At 42.0% G+C, this 17007-nt stretch overlaps 2 protein-coding genes across 3 annotated transcripts in view; both read right to left on the bottom strand.

The window, feature by feature from the left end:
- TBK1 (TANK binding kinase 1) overlaps positions 1 to 1714 on the bottom strand; it is a 54732-nt gene extending 53018 nt beyond the window's left edge. The window contains exons 1-2 of one of the 2 annotated variants that reach the window (XM_072655267.1): positions 1609 to 1714; positions 1031 to 1166 (exon numbers count right to left, since the gene is read on the bottom strand). The gene's annotated coding sequence lies outside the window, so the exon portion shown is untranslated. The remainder of the gene's footprint in view (positions 1 to 1030; positions 1167 to 1608) is intronic. The other variant, XM_072655268.1, reaches the window with a different exon arrangement.
- An 11600-nt stretch (positions 1715 to 13314) lies between these two features.
- XPOT (exportin for tRNA) overlaps positions 13315 to 17007 on the bottom strand; it is a 40017-nt gene continuing 36324 nt past the window's right edge. The window contains exons 24-25 of the mRNA XM_072655266.1: positions 15935 to 15991; positions 13315 to 13944 (exon numbers count right to left, since the gene is read on the bottom strand). Coding sequence (XP_072511367.1) covers positions 13918 to 13944; positions 15935 to 15991 — 84 coding nt within the window. The 3' untranslated portion in view covers positions 13315 to 13917. The remainder of the gene's footprint in view (positions 13945 to 15934; positions 15992 to 17007) is intronic.

The raw sequence follows: 17007 nt of genomic DNA, 5'->3' as shown, positions 1-17007 counted from the left end.
ATCAAGACTAAAGTACTGTCAGGTCCACCAAAAGAGGAGTCCTGTTAGCTTGCTGCTTTCAGAGCAAACTTGGGAGGTTAGTGAACAAGACATAAACATGAATCAAACCCCTACAAAAACGTATCCTTAGGAACACTACATGCAAAACCATGAGGGCACTGCATTCTTTTCGTGGATGGAATTCTGCCAATTGTGGATATGAAACTTCCTTCTACGACTTTCTATATATCTAATACAAAGTGAAAGAGTTTTGTTGTAAGGGGTGGGGCAGGGGAAGTCAAATTTCCTTCTATGACTAATGACTATTTTTCCCCATAAGTCCTCTAAGGGAAAAAAAAAAAGGTGCTCAAAATCTGGTGAGTTCTCTCACTTAAACTCTGCCTATTGCTTTATAAAAAGCAATCTTATTCAATACCATCACCAAGTAACTATATACTACATATATTATTAGGTATGATGTTATAGTATGCTATACAGTGTATGTGTATGTGTGTGTATTTACACATATATATAATTAGGCACTACACTATAATATACAGTGCATGACTACACTATATATTACTACGCACTACATTATAATACACTATATAGTACATAACAATACTGTATACTACTAGGCACTATGCTACAATATACTATATAGTATATAAGAATACTGTATACTATCAGGCACCATACTGTAAGTATACTACATAGTGCACGACTATACTATATAATATACTATTAGGCACTACATGATACACTATGTAGTACATAGCTACATTGTATCCTACTAGGCACTACAATGTAGCACACATAAAAGGCAGGCGTTACAGGACACAAGTTCACGAGCCACAGTCTGACGGCTTCCCAAAGACCAAAGCCAATCTCCTCGCACTCTGTCTCCGCACCAGCAAAGCTAGCCGTGATTCAGCACCGGGCACTTAGGAGGGGCCCGGACGCAGCGGGCAGGGGTAGGATGCATGGCACCCCCGTCCACGCGAGCGGGGAACAAAAGGTACCTCGTGACAGGGGATGGGGCGGGATGTACCTGGCAGGTGGCTGGCCTCGGCGAGTCGCCGATGCTCCACAGGTAGGGAGGAGGTTAGAAGGAGGGCTCCGGGAGAAAGATGCCCATGTTCACGAGTGCGCTGGACGGACACAAAGTAAACCGAGGCAGCGACCAGCTGAAAGGGCCAAGGGCACTAATTAGGGAAGAAGCCGAAGGAACGCGAGGAGGTGCAGATCCCACGCGCGAGCTGGAAACCGGCTCCAGCTTCCGGGGTCGGCCAAGTTCACACACGCCCCACAGAGGACCCCTCTTAACCCCCTCTTCCGAACCCCGTCGGCTTTAAGTCAGTCAGGTTTCGGACTCCCCCAAGGCGGTCGGAAGGCCAGGGAGGGGACTCACTAACGGGGTGGGTGGGGCCGGTTCCTGACGCCCGGTCCGGGCAGAGGATGGAGGCTCCGGCCGCCCGGCCCCGCCCCCCGCTCGGCTCCTGCCCCGCTCTGACTCAGCATTCAGTCCTCGGCCCCTCGGTCCGGGCCTCGGTCCTGGGAGGCCTCCGAGGCTCGGCCTCAGCCTTCCCGGCCGCCCCCGCTCGCTGTCGCCCCCGCCACCTCACTCACCGGGTCAGGGTCCCAGGCGCCGCTCGGCTTCCGCGGCCCTCCTCTTCACGCCCCGGGACACTTCCTGTTAGGTGAGCGCGGCCCGGCAGCCACGTGACTGGCTCGAGCGTGCGCGTGTGCGCGCCCTCCCGGCCGGCCGCCCGTCGTAGCGCAGCTCCGCTCCTCCCCTCACCGCTTCCCTTCCTCATCCGCAGCCCCTCCCCTCCGCTGCCCCTCCCCTCCGCTCCGCCCCCACTGCTCCTCCCGTCCCCTCCCCTCCCGCTGCCCCTCCTCCCGCTCCCGTCGCCCTTCCTCACCTGTCGCCCTTTTTCTGGTTGGGGAGAATCCGAGCTTTCAAGCTTCCCGGGATAGAGGGTTGTATGGCTGGGGCACGCCCCGAGAAGGTCATGCCTAGATGACCTGTGCAGGCTGAATTGGGGAGGGGGGTGTGGCTGGCCAAGATGCGGCCGCGGGCTCCCCCCATGGCAAAGCGACCCGCCTCTCCTTGGATGGGCAAAGCGAAGCTAAAGGCACTAGCCCCAAATGCAGACAGACGGCGCCAATCCACAAAAAGGGGGGTGGTGGAGGGCAGAACCTCCCCATCCTGCCCCCACACACAGCGTGCTCCCGAGGAGCTTAGGGTCCAGTCCCATGTCGAAGCGTTGAAACGTACACCGACGTTACCAAGAATAAGGCAAAAGAACCCCCTCCTCTCCTTTCTCCCCCAACTCCCTTTCCCCGCTTTTAGCAGTCTACGTTTGGGCTGCGGGGAGGTGCGGTCCTCATCCTCTTCTGCCAGGTGCTTAATGAGAGTTGGTAGCTGAATGGATGCTGGGAAAACCCTCCTCCCCACCCCCATCCCAGCAGCCCCTCCTTGGGGTATAGTGAAAGCTCCCGGGCCTCCTAGAACCATGGTAAACTCTATAAATGCCTTCTTTCTCATTGAATAGTAAGATTAGTACAGTGACGACTGAGAGCTGGGGCCAAGAGAAAGCTGGACCAGATCTCTAAGGTTCCTTTTGGTTCTGAAGCCTACAGTTCACTCCTCTCCCTCTCCCCACTTTAAATTTAAAATCTGTTTTACCTATGCTGAAGTCTGCGGGTGGTGTTCAGTCTTAGCACATTCTCCTGGTAGGCAGCATCTGGGGAATTCTTTCTGTGGCCTTCCTCTCCGATTTTAATCAGATGGCTGGACTAGATCCTTAAACTCTCATCAGGTAGATAAACTCATTTAACTAATTAGCTTAAATTCTAGTGAGGTAGGCTTATTCAACTCATTTAATTAATTCACAAACTAGTTAAATTCATCCACCAAGGTTCACGGTCTGAGAGCCACTGAATCCGCCCTAGGAAATGTCCCAATACTGCGATTTAGCCCAGGTTAAGTCCAGAATTAAGGGCTCTAGGCTCCCAGGATGTTGGACCCTACCTGCTTCTCAAAATTGACATCAAAGAATGATAGTTTCTGAAGGCATAAGTCATATGTGTGCGTCCTCCTGCTTCCATCCATAATATCTAAGTCAGATAGAGCTCTGGACCTAGATCTGGGAGACCTGGAGCTCAAACCCAGGTAGCAGGCGGGTCAGGAAGAAGCTTCAGATACTACCAAGCTGTGTGACTGAGCAAGTCACTTAACTGAGGTCTCCTTCAGTTTGCCCATCTGTAAAACGGGAATAATGATAGCACCTGTCTCCCAGGGTTGTTGAGAGGATAAAATGATATATTTATAAAGTATTTCACAAACATTAAAAAACACTGTATAAATATATCAACAATTACTTATTCTTGTCCTACTGAGTCCACCCTGATTTGGGGCACAGATCCACAAAACTAAGGCTGAGGTACCCAGATGTTATCTAGAATTAATCTATTTTTAACACAGCTGGGCCAGCTCATTCTTTCATTTGTTGAATATTTGTTGAATTCTTACTATCTAGCAAAGCGCACTGCAGCAAATTTTTTTTTTTTTAGGTTTTAGTAATAACACATCATGTGTAATTCTAGTACCCATACTTTATGATAGAAAAACCTTAATTTCTTACAGTTCCACTTTTTCACATAAATATAATGAAAACCTTTTTATTTGTAACAAATTCTACAAATATGTGAAAACACATGAAAACTTTGTATAAATTTTACAAAAGCACATTCCCCAAAATATATGTATGGGACAGATAATATAAGAATCATTACAATCATCATACAGACAAGAAACCGAGTACTGATAACCAAGTCTCTTGGCTAAAAAAAAAAAAATCCAAGGACTCTTAATCTGGGGAGTCTGTGAACTTTTTTCAATTTTATTAACTGAATTCCAACACAATTGGCTTCCTTTGTAATCTCAAATATTTTATGCATTTGAAAACATGATCCTAAGTAGTGCGTAGGCTTCCCCAGACTGTCTAGGACACACCAAAAAAAAGTTAAGGAAAGTCCTTAAAAGGGTTAAAGAAGGCTTTCAATGAAACTAAGTGTCGAAAATATTTTCAAAGTCCCAGTAATGAATTCATTCTGCAACAAAACATTCCAAAGTGGTACAGAAAAAAATGTTGCCTGACTTTTAACCAATCGATAGAACCTGTATGAAAGACATTGATTAAATGACAGACTTCAAAGTTTCTTACAGGTTTCAGAGTAAACTACCCACCAGCTCATCTATTGTACTTCTACTTTCATACTGTGACTAAATTTTCTCATCACATCAACTTCTAGATGGATTTATATTACCCAAAGCAATGCTATTTACTAGGAAATTGGATGGTGCCAGCTCCAAATGCCCTCCAAGTAGGAATTTCATGTTAGCCAAAAAAAGGCACTTATCTGAATTTTAAATCAAGCAATTTATTGAATCAAGTTTCTATGACTACAGTCCTTTTTGTCCTTTCCAGAAGTGCTTTTGGGAACATGGTTTTTTTCCATGTGTAATATGGATGAAATAGAAGTGTTGAGGGGAGTCTAGGAGAGAAATATCCTCACAAATATGGAAAATCTAAGTGATTCTGCCAGTCAGTACCCTACTCATAGAACTTAGAGCTGAAAGGGACCTTAAAGGTCATATAATCTAGCTCCCTCACTTTACAGATGAGAAAACTGAGGCTCAGAGAGGTTGTGGTTTGCCCAGAGCTACCAAGTGCCAAGGGCAGGATTTAAAAGCAAATCCTACTAAACTCCAAGTGCAGCACTCTTATCTCCTTGACATTCAGTAGGCATTTGTTAAATTATTATTAAGCACCAATTATATGCCTGGCATAGTTTAGAACCTTTACTCTAGGTACTGGGGATACAAAGGCAAAATGAACCTGTTCATGCCCTCAAAGACTTTATTGAGGGGAACCTTGTACATAGAACATTAAGTACAAAAATATACAAAGTGATTTTTGGGGAGAGGAGGGCACTAGCAACTGGGAAGATCAGAAGAGGCTTCATGAAGAGGGATGACCTTGAACTGAGCTCTAAGAGAAGGAAGAGATTCTACAAAGTGAAGCTGAGAAGGGAGGGCAAGTCAAGCAAAGAGAATAGTTTGTGTAGAGGCATCAAGGGGGATGGAATGCTGGGGGGAATGCAGAGTACAAATGGTAGAATAATATGCAATTACCCTAGAAAGACAGATTGAGGTAAGATTACAAAGGGCTTGAAAAGCCAAACGCTGGAGTTTGTCTTTTTTACCCTAAAAGGAAAGGAAGCTACTAGGGTTTCTGGGGTAGGAAAAGGACCTGCACTTTTTAAAGATCCCTTAAACAGTAGGGTGGATAGATTGGAGAAGGGAGAGTCTAGAGACAGGGGTTGCTGTTTGTCCTACATTCTGAAAAAGGACCATGACACAGGGAGGTGATGCTGAGTGAATTGGATTTAAGTGAGGGAGGGCTGTGCAAAGTCACCCGCATCACTTACTTCTCAAGCCTTCTGGGTCCAGTGGCCAGATATTGAGCAGGACAGCTGGAGATGGCTCTGGATTCAGTGGGGGAAATTGGTCTTTTCAAGCTAAGGTCTTTAACAGGACTCAGTCTGACTGAGGCAGCACCCATTTCAGTGATTAAGACTTAATAAAAAATAAGGCAGGGAGACCAGTTAGGAAGGCAAGCAAGGGAACAAGCATTTATTAATGGGGTGATGGGATCTGGACCCCTAAACAGAAAAGACCATGTCTTTGAAAGCAATGCAGTCTCTCGACTTTCCCATACATCTGGGATCACTGCCAGATCACTGGTATCTCTACTCAAGGCATCTGCCCCATCTCAGCCCACCTAGATACTCCATGGTCCTTTTACTATGGCTCTCAGACCCACCTCAGACCACCTTAACTCCTTTCACTGTTGCACCTGAGCCACCCCAAGCTATTTACCACTCCTTAATCCCATCCAAATCTTCTCAGTCTTTTTGGCATATAAGTATCAATCTCACCCCATCAAGGCACAGATTTACTAGCCTGCTCCTATCGGTGTTAAAATAAACTTCACTACTTTGAAAGAATGCTTGAGTGCTCAAATTCTTCCCAGGCAGACTCACCCTGTACCCTTACATTTTGGGGTACCTAGCACCCCAAACTGCATCATAGCTACTGTACTAAGCTTTATAAATCTTATTTCATTATAATCTCCCAACATCTGGTGAGGCAGATGCTATTATCCCTATTTTACAATTGAAGAAACTGATTCAGAGATTAAGTGACTTGTTCAGTGTCATACAGTATAAGTGTCACAAGCTGGATTTGAACTCAGGTCTTCAATCAAGGCTCAATGCTCTATTCACTTCCCCACCTAGCTGGCCCTAGGGGACAGCAATTAGGAGACAATTGCAATAGTCCAGGCAAGAGATAATTTAAGGGTCTGAATGATCACTGTAGACAGCAACTGCAGCCATGAAATCAAAAGATGTTTTATCCTTGGAAGGAAAGCTATGGCAAATCTGGACAGCACACTAAAAATCAGAGACCTTACCTTACCAACAAAGGTCTGTATAGTCAAAGCTATGGTTTTTCTAGTAGCAATGTATAAGGAAAAGTTATATTATTATGTAATATATTCCTGTTACAAGGAAAGCTGAGTGCCACAGAATGAATGATTTCAAATTGTAGTGGTGGAGACTTCTGAGAGTCCCTGGGACAGCAAGGAGATCAAACTGGTCAATACTTAACAAAATTAATTCAGGGTATTCCCTGGCAGATCAAATACTGCAGCTGAAGATTAAATACTTTGGATATATAATGAGAAGATGGAACTCACTGGGATCACATCACTCCTTGATGTTGGGAAAGACTGAAGACAAAAGGAAAAGGAGACAGCAGAGGATGAGATGAATAGTCTTATGGAAACAACCAACATGAACTTGGACAGTTTTCAGGAGACAGTGGAAGACAGAAGGACAGTAGAGTAAGTGGCCGGATGAGTGGAGAAAATAGCATAGATGTGAGATATGCTGTCAAAGCAGAACTGAGAAGACTTAATAGCAACAGACACTGTAAATAGGATATTCCTGTTGTTTCTGCCTTTGCAACACCTCTCTATTATGTTCCCTTCTCTCCTAACACAGATATCATTCTGGTGCATACTCATCAGGTCCCTCCTCTGACTACTGCAACAGCCTGCTGGTTGGTCTCCCTACTCCAGCCCATCCTCCACTCCACTACCAAAGTCAACTTACTAAAAAGCAGGTCTGACCATGTCACTAATCCACACTCAGTGAATTTGATCAGGTCCCTTATTATCTCCAGGAACAAAAATAAATTCCTTTTTGATTTTTAAAGCCCTTTACAACCTGACCCCTTCTGACCTTCCTAGACTTTTTATACTTGACAGCCCTCTATGTACTCTACAGTAGGGTGACACCAGCCTCCTTACTGTTTCTAGCACAAAACACTCAATGTCTAGACTGCATTTTCATTATACCTGGACTGCTTTTCCTCTTCATTGCTACCTCAAGGTTTCCCTGGTTTCCTGCAAAGAAAAACTCAAATCCTACATTATGCAGGAACTTTTCTCAGTTTCACACTACCCATTCCACCACTCCCAAGCCAGTGACTTTTCTAAGGTTAATTCTCAATTTACTTTGTACAGAATTTTTATGTACAAAGTTGTTTGTAAATTGTCTCTCACAAGAAATGCTCCTTGAGGGTAGTGACCATTAAAATTTAAAAAAAAATTTTTCCTTTTCTTTGTACCGCCTGTGCACAGCGCCGGGCACATAATGTACTGTATGCTTTATAAATGCTAGATGACTTGTGGGATTTTAACATGCATTCAATCTACTTCCCCAAAAAGCAGTACTTTGTCATTTTAGTCATAGTAATCAAAGAATTTCAGAGTTGGAAGAAATCTTACAAGATATCTAGTTCAACTTAATACTTGAATGAACTTCCTTTATAACAAATCTTAAAAGTGGTCGTCTAGAGTCTGCTTAGAAATCTCCCAGTGATAGGGAAGTTGCTATTACCTTGAGCAGTTCAATTTGTTTTTAATTTTTCAAACACCTTTCATTGTTAAGAAGATCTTCTAGTAAGCAGGCACTTTCCCTCTGCCACCCATTGTTCCTACTTCTGTCCTGTGAAGTCATCTATTTTTGCCAAGTATTTGAAAATAGTAGGTGTACTGCCATCCCCTCCTCCCTGCCATTTCCCTCTTGCCCTCCAAGCCTTTTCCTTTCTAGGTCTTTTTAATTATGCTTCATAATTTGGGATTTGGTTTAGATATCCCTCACCATGCTGACCATCATCCTCTACAATCACTCATTTGTCAATATTCTGGTTAACCAATACAGTTAAACCAAACTGAACATAACACTCCAGTTGTGATCTGGCCAGCACAGGTAGATTAGAAACCTTTGTCTCAGAGACTGTTGATATAGCCCCATATCACAACTTTTATGGTAGCCACATCACACTTCTAACAAACCCAGACCATAAATCCCTTCCACATAAACTTCTTATTTAGCCATGAATCTCTTCCATCTTGTAATTTTCCTTGAAAGGAAAAAAACCCTTAATTCAGTATTTTATGTTTATCCCTGTAAAATTTAATTTTCTTCAGTATAACCCATTGTTCCTAGCCAGCCAGGTCTTTTTGGATCCCAACTCTGTTATTAAATTGTCTATTAATACTGGGAAAGTACTTAAAAACCATAAAACTGTAAGTGGCTATTGTGCCATCCCACATATTAGTTATCCTTTAAGGCTTTACATTTTGTGTTTAGTCCTTTGTTCTCAAAGAGGACCATGACATCAAGATGATGACCTGACTTGCAATTGACTTTGATTTGAGTGAGGGAGGGCTGTGCAAGGTCACCAACCTCACTTTCTTCTCCTGAGCCATCTAGGTCCAGTGGCCTGATATTCATCAGGATGACTGGAGATGGCCCAGAATGCAGTGGGAGACCTTGGCCTTTTAGGCTAAGGTCTTATCACTATCTTACTTTGAGTGAGATACACCCAATTCAATGAATAGGCTTCTTTAACTTACTCAAAGGATGGCCCCTTTAAATAAAAAAAAAAAATCAGACTGGGAGGGGAAGACCCTCAGCGTTTCTGGGTAAAAGAGAAACAATGACTATTGAGTTATTACACCCACCCTACGGTAGGTGGGTAGGGATTTGTCCAGTCTTATGAGCTCCAGAGTGAATTGGGTTCACCAGTCTCCATCCTAAACATTTAATTAAAAAAATGTGGGGCATAAAAGGAACAAGATAAAACCTCATGGCTCACCACTATAAACCTTAAACAGGCTGGCACTGATGCATGAATCAATAGCTTTTGATGATAATCTTTCAATTAGGAATCCACTTAACTATATTTCCATCTAGCTCCTATCTCTTGATCTTACCCATACACTATTTTTTAAATGCAAATCTAGCATTTCATTGGGGTGGGCACTCCTCCGCAAACTCCTACCACTTATGTAGATCAGCAACTCATCTGCAACTTGTAAAGTCCATACAAATATTCTGAAAGTTTGTCCAACATCTTGTGTAAGTCTATATAAACTGTAGTGTTTTCTTGATCTGCTAGTCTTGTACCTGGCAAAAAGGGAAACAAGACTTAGCTTTTCCTTACTTACCAGGAGGTTAGAACTGGTATATCAAAACCTCTTGACAGATGAGGAAACAAGGCAGGTAGCAAGTGTCACATCGCAGATCACAAAAGCAAGGAAGTGGCAGTGTCAAGACTAGAACTCAAGGCTGACTCCTCCAGTCCTGTGCTACTTCCCTGTTATGTATAGTAGTGATGGGGTGATGGGACCTGGACCCCTAAAACTGAAAAGATCATGTCTTTGAAAGCAACCCAGTCCCTGAATTTTCCCATACATTTCAGCAGCCCATCTCACTGGTACTTCCACCCAAGGCTCTTGGCCTATCCCAGCCCATCTACATTACTTAATTGCCTTACTTGACATTCCTTTCACTGTGGCACCTGGTCCACCCCAGAAAACTTACCCCTCCTTAATGTCAACCAGAACCTTTCACTGTCCCTTTTGTATATAAACATCAGTTGCATCCTCATTGGTTTGCAGGTTGACTAGGAACTTTGCTGGCTCCTATTGGTGATACAACAAACTTTGCCACTTGACTGGAAGATGGTTTGTGTGAATTTGTTCCAGGTAACTCTGCCTTGTACCCTAACATTTTCAGGGCTCCCAGCAACCCTAAAATGTGTCACTAGGAAAGACTATTCTTTATCATTGTTAAATCCAGGCTAGGTCCCAAAGACAACAGCTTTACTGGAAGTCCTCACAGACAATATCCATTTGATAATTCATTCTAGAAGGTTACCAGAGATCAGCATCCAAGCTCACTGACCCACCTTTATCTTCCAGGCTTCAGAGCATCATGACATATTTGGAAGAGACCTTAGAGGTTGCATAGTCCAACACCCTCCTTTCACAGATGAGGAAACTGAGACCTAGAAAAGTGTGACCTGTCCAAGTTCACATAGCTGAGGGAGGAATGGAAGCAGATGTAAACTTAGAATCCACAAAGCTGGGCCCACGTTCTCGAGCAGAGGTAGAAGTATTCAGTTTTCCAAAACAGAGTAAGTCACCCAAATAAGAATTACTTAAATAAGTATTTTAGGTCATTGTTTCATTTGACCCTTATAACACTGTACAACAGATTTTTACCCATGAGGAAAATGATACTCAGGAGTCAAGTGAATTACCCAAAGTCAGCATGGTAGGAAGAATACAGAAGTCCTGCTTACTAATCTTTATTTACATGAGCTCAGGCAAGTCATGTAACATCTTTGTGCCTCAGTTTCCAAATCTGATGGCTTTTCCTCAATGTTTACCACTCATGACCAGAAGGATTTGACCTTTTGGACATTCAATCCTCTCCTTTTGGATAATCTTTTTCCATTTGTTTTGTGCTGCTGCTCTCTCTTGGTTCTCCTACTGCTGCCTCAGTCTTCTCCTGAATTAGCATTGTTATACTTCCTAGCTGTCCTGGGCCCTCCTTCTTTACTGTCCCTATTCACTCAGTGACCTCATTAGTTCCATGCGTTTCCTTCTTGTCTTTATGCAGGTGACTCACAGATCTCTATTTTCAGCCCTAGTTTCTTTCCCAAACTCAGTCTCATATCACCAACTAGGCAGCCTACAGACATTTCAAATTCAACATGCTCCAAGTTGAGCTCATAATCTTTCTCTCCCCAAAGCCATCTCTCTTTCAAACTTCCCTATTTGTGGCAAAGTTATCACCATCCTTACAGTCACCCAAATTCATAAACATGGTGTCAGCTCCAACTTCTGTACCAACTGAGCTGCCAAGTATTGTAATTTGCATTCCACTGTCTTTGGAATCCATCCACTTCTCTGTACTTACTTCACCACCACCCACTTTCAGGCCTTCCTTTCTCATCTCTCACATGCGCTACTATTATTGTTTGGTCATTTTTCAGTAGTGTCTGCCTCTTTGTGATTCCATTTTGGGGTTTTCTTGACAAAGATATTGGAGCAGTTTGCCATTTCCTTCTCCAGCTCATTTTACTGATAAGAAACTAAGGCAAACAGAATTAAGTGACTTGCCCAGAACCATACAGCTATATTAAGTGTCTAAGGCCACATTTGAACTCAGGATGATGAATCTTCCTGACTGCAGGCCCCGTACCCTATCCACTGCGCCACCTAGCTGCTCACATTATGTACGCACTATTGTAACAGCCTCCTGATTGGGTTTTTTTGCCTCGTTTTTCTCCCTATTCTAAGTCAAACTTCAAAAAGTTGCTTCAAAAAGACTTTCCGGAAGTGCAAGTCTATGTTACCCAGCCCTAACAATAAGCTCCAGTGATACCCTATAACCTCTGAAGCCCTTAGAGCATGGGCCCAACCTCTCTCCATGCACACTGCATTTCAACTCAATAGGCTTTCGTGTACACCCAAACAAGGTAACCCACTGTCAGCCTATGTGGCATCCCCCAGTTGTTTCTCACACCTGGATCATATTTTCAAGATTTGGATGTCCCTCCTCCCTCCCCCATCTTCACCCTATTTGTATTATGTCTCTACCTATTACACACACACACACACACACACACACACACACACACACACACACACACGTATATGAGGGCAGGGATTGTTTTTGTCTCATATGTCTGGTGCCAGGTACACAGCCTGGCATAGAATGTACTTGATGATCATCTGGAACGTCATCTATAACCATAATTCCTCTAAGATTACCAATATTCATTCAACAACTGCATCTGAATTTGCTTTCTATTGGCACCCTGGGGTGTATTTATTTTGGCAGAGTGAAGTGATTTAAGTTTAGTGATCCTGGCCCCAAATCCTGAGATTCTGCTCAGATATCCTCTTGGCATTCTGAATGGGGAAGATAAAACAGACTGAAGTCCATTCTGGCAAGGTCCCTTGGCTGGTAACCTGGCTGGGGAAGACAGACAGTCCCCAATTCTGAACACAACTGCTTCTTTCCCTTCCTTGGTATCATTCCCAGTACTTCTGTCACCATTACCATCTCTCCCCTCGTATAAAACACCAAGTCTGATATGAGGGGCTGACAGTGTTGGTGAAAAAGATGGGGAAGAGTGGAGAGAAGAAACAAGAATGTGAAGGCTGAGAGTTTAGTCTCAGATGGCTGTGGTCATTGCTTCAGGTCAGCTGAAGAAGGTTTGGCTGAAAGTGATTGTTGTGGGGGAAAAATAGTGCTGCTTGTAGTTCCTGGATCACTGCTCACTGGAAGGCCGATGAATGAAATGAAAACACTGGCATAGCCTGGCTTGACCAGAGTCCTATGCCAAAAAAGATGGAGCTAAGTTAAAGTAGGATTGGCTTTACAAACATTCAAGTAAGATTTCCTAAAATAGAAACACACACCTAGAGTGCTTAAAATTTTGCCAAATTAGATTTATACACAACGTTTAGGGAAAACAGCTCCTGAACATGTGAAGGACACCAATCCCAAGAGTTCACATCTACAGAAGCACTTTAAACTTATTTCACTGCTTTTCTCAGAACCCTACCTTTTGGGGTTCATAGTAAAAATGTCACCATCTTAATTTTGCAGGTTAAGATGCACCATTAAGAGCAGGTGGCAGTAAGTGAACCCAGACCTGTGGACTATGACTGGAACTTCCCCCACAAATCTCTCCTCCTCTCCCAATCCCTCCACACACACTCCTCTGCCCCCACTATGAATATTCTGGGAAATGCAGGAGAGCTAGAAACATAAGAAGATATGGCTAATATAAAGTATGAACAATGACGTTAAAAAAAAAACTTCACAGAATTCACTACATAAAATTTATTTTTTTATATAAAAATGTATAACCAGCACCTACTTTTAAATCAATTAATTTATGAAATCACTGTGTTCTGTAGGAAACACATGTTAGCATTAAAACAGCTTAAAGAAATGTCATGGCTATCTACAAAAAAATCAGTTTTGATTCTTTTTTTTTCTTCCATATTTTAATATTGGCATACATGAGGGAAAATTAAATTCTTATGTCGAATGTGTTACAGTCGATAATTTTTTTTTAGGATATACATTGCTTAATCACTGCTATGGTCTTTAAAGACTTCAATTAAGTTTCAAATAAAAAATTAAAGATACCATGACAGCTTTGCTGTATTGTTTACAGCAATTTTTTTTTCTATACAACAATCTCTGAGGAGGCATGCAGGTCAACTTTTCATGTTACATACCTGTATTTAAGCCAACTCAGTCATACCCATTTTTACAGACAAATGCCAAAATACATACTGCAGTAAGCACAGAGCAACTTTAAAAAGATCACCAACATAAATGGCACAAAAAAAAATACCATCTGTATAAATTAACTGGAGTTCCTGATCACAGAAATTGGTACAGGGATTTCCAGTGTGATCCTTAGGGCTTTGCTCTCTGAAAGAATACCTGTAAAAAAATTTTAAAAAGTATTAGTGTAATTTCTTATAAGGTGAAGGGGTGATCCCTGGTACTGATATCAGACACAATTACTTCAAAGAGAAACAAATGAGCTTTCTCCCCCAAAGACTCATTGCTTAAGACCTGGTTCACCAATGGAATGCAGTCATTCCTCTGTGGTTAAAGATGGCAGCTATCTAAAATCAATCCTTCACATAATCCATAAATTCACAGGTAAATTAAGGCAAAACAAGAACTTTACATATTGCTGATTACCTGAGACCACAGACAAGTAAAAAATAGATCACATGAATAGGGTGTGGAATAGACAAGAGTATTCCTTTTGCTAAAGAAGTTGAAAGTGTCATAGAATGGCTCATCTGATAGTTTCCCTTTCTTAATGGAGACCAGCAGCTTTTCTGTCACTTATTTTGTCCTAGAGGTGCTGTGGGTGCTAAGCAGTGAATCAAGTGAATAAGGTCAAAGCACCAACATGTGCCAAAGATAAGCCTGGAAAGCACTCTCCTAACAAGGCTGGGCTGCTTAACAAAAAATCCAAACAATTAATGGCATAATCAAAACTAGACAAATATTTTGAGTGTGTATGATAAAAATGGCACTCTGCTAGCAGAATGCAAAAAAATCTAGAGCAAAATATGTGGAGTTTTTACAGTCTGGCTGTATTTACTACACTGAACTGCTGGTGAAGTGCCAGGTGAAATGCCCATTAACTGTTCCCAGAGCTCAATAGCAGAAGAGATCATTTGGGATGAGAGCAGTCTGGCAAAACCTCAGAGAAAGTGGTTACTCTGGCTAAGTCCTGAAGGACAGACAGGATAAATTTGGGGGACAGAACAGCATACAAGACACAATGCCACAAACACTCCAGTTGTGTTCTGGAAACAATGAAGAAAATTGTCCTTTTGGAAGAGGATTGTCTCAGGGAAGGAAACACGTATGTTGTACCTGAACATTTTTGAAGTATTTTCCTCCTTAAAACTCTGAAATAGGTGGTGGCAACTAGGTGGGTGCTAAGTTAACATGTCTGACCCTCCTACACACCTCTAGCTTCACAAAAGCAAATAAAGCTGGGCCGGCTTAGACTGCACCCCAACCCAAATGACCTAGCTCATAAACTATGCTGGGGCTCACAAAGGGGACGACAGGTTTGCAGAGGTGAGCAGAACCAGATCAGAAACCAGTTACCTTCATATCATGGTAAAATACTGGACTAATAAGACTTCAGTGGAGGTAGAAGAACACTATTTAAAATAAAAAATACTGCTTTCATACTGTGAAGATTAACATTTCAATTAAGCTTATAAAACAAATTGCCAAATAAAAAACATTATGGTCAGTTTTTAGGACCCTACCATTCTACGTAATTTTAGTATTTGGATGAACATAAAAAGGATCATTGGCAGATCTCAACCAAAACATATATAGGTACATTTTGTCCCACATTGCAAGAAAAAATGTTTTCAATATAGGTTAAATACAAAACATAATTCCCTTTTACTTGCCTTCTTATCTTCTTTCAAATCCTTTCCTCTCAAAAATCTAATTAGGCAAGGTCTAGGCTAAGTCTCTATCCTTACTGGATGCTTTCCCTTGGCTCTTTTCCTCCACATGTCGTTGAGTGCACATGGTATGCCTGATAGTCAATACAAAGTTGCTAACCAGAACTACCACTTTAGCAGAATTATCTTCTGAAAAAATTTCTTATATACACACAACTTCTACTTGTTTTATTTCTTTCCTGTGCCATTTCTACCAAATTTGGAAGCCAAACAGCCTTTACCAAAAGCTTGCATAAGACATCCTACCAGGTGCATCATAGAACAAGGTTAATCAATCCCTATTTGTCAGTATTTCAGTTGGGGTGGTCAATTCAACAGCAAAGTTTTAAAATATCGCCCAAAATTGTTTTTCTTTTTACTCTTAAACATGGGTTTCATTATGAGGCTACATAAAGTATTAACTGCCTTTCAAAACTTACCTTTAAGTAATTTTTAAACACTTTAGCATCGGGCTGTTGAAGGGCTTGACAGAACTCCTAAAGGGAAAATGGAATCTCTGTGAATATCATCATAAAACTCAAGAAAGGTCACTTGTAGAAACTGCATCCAAGATGAAGTTCAATTCTAAATGTAGTAAATCTAGCAGTTACCTCTTGCCAAATGTTATGCAACACTCAAATTTATTCATTCACAAATTCTTAAAAGTACAGTTCTCATGGTTAAGATGTACCCCTCACTCACCTGGGGGAGGAGGAGGAGCGGGGAGAAAAGCTTTTCTCTTGTCCCCCAAGGACAAGAAACCAAGCAGCTCAAAATCTATACCTTTCTAGCAGCAGCTCAGCCTCAAGGACAAGCTCTACCAGAAATTAGGAAAGGATAGGAAAATGGAATAATGACTAGGAAAGGGTGGGGATTCTGACCCTCAGTACCTCAATAAGCACAAAAGATTCTACTTTGTTTCTTAGTCAAGCTTACACTTAGCTAAGAAAATTAAGCATGAGCACAAAAGTCAAGGTTAAATGAAAATGTAATGGCAAATTCCAGAAATACCGTAACACGTGTCCACATTTCTCTGCAATTACAAGTAGTCCTAAGCCTGAGAGCTTAGTTTCACTAACCTTTAAAAAACAAAAAAGTTGAATCCCAAACCCATTTAAAAAATGGCAGGATGTAGATACACACACAACTTTTACTTAAATGGATACATTAAAAATTCAATGTATTTGGATAACTGCAAACCAACAGATCAGATACTGTATTTACTGCCATCACAAACATGGTTATTACTCAACCTCCCTACCTTGTATTTATTTTGCATGGACTTATGCTTCTAGGTACTTGTTGGTTCCTTGGACGAACAGAAGCTCACTGACTAATGCCAATCTCGTCTTTCTGCCAGTGCATGGCATCAGTATGCATTTAATAAATTCCTGGTTATTAATTGAGGCTATCTTATCTACTTTTCTTGACAAATGGTTTGGGGTGATGAAAATTAAGTTTTACATGTTAGGCATTTAACTAACTGCTCTAACTGGTCAGACTGCACCCTTCA

Source organism: Notamacropus eugenii, chromosome 3 (genome assembly GCF_028372415.1).
Source record: "Notamacropus eugenii isolate mMacEug1 chromosome 3, mMacEug1.pri_v2, whole genome shotgun sequence".
Taxonomy (NCBI): Eukaryota; Metazoa; Chordata; class Mammalia; order Diprotodontia; family Macropodidae; genus Notamacropus; species Notamacropus eugenii.
This window is presented reverse-complemented; position numbering and strand designations above follow the sequence as displayed.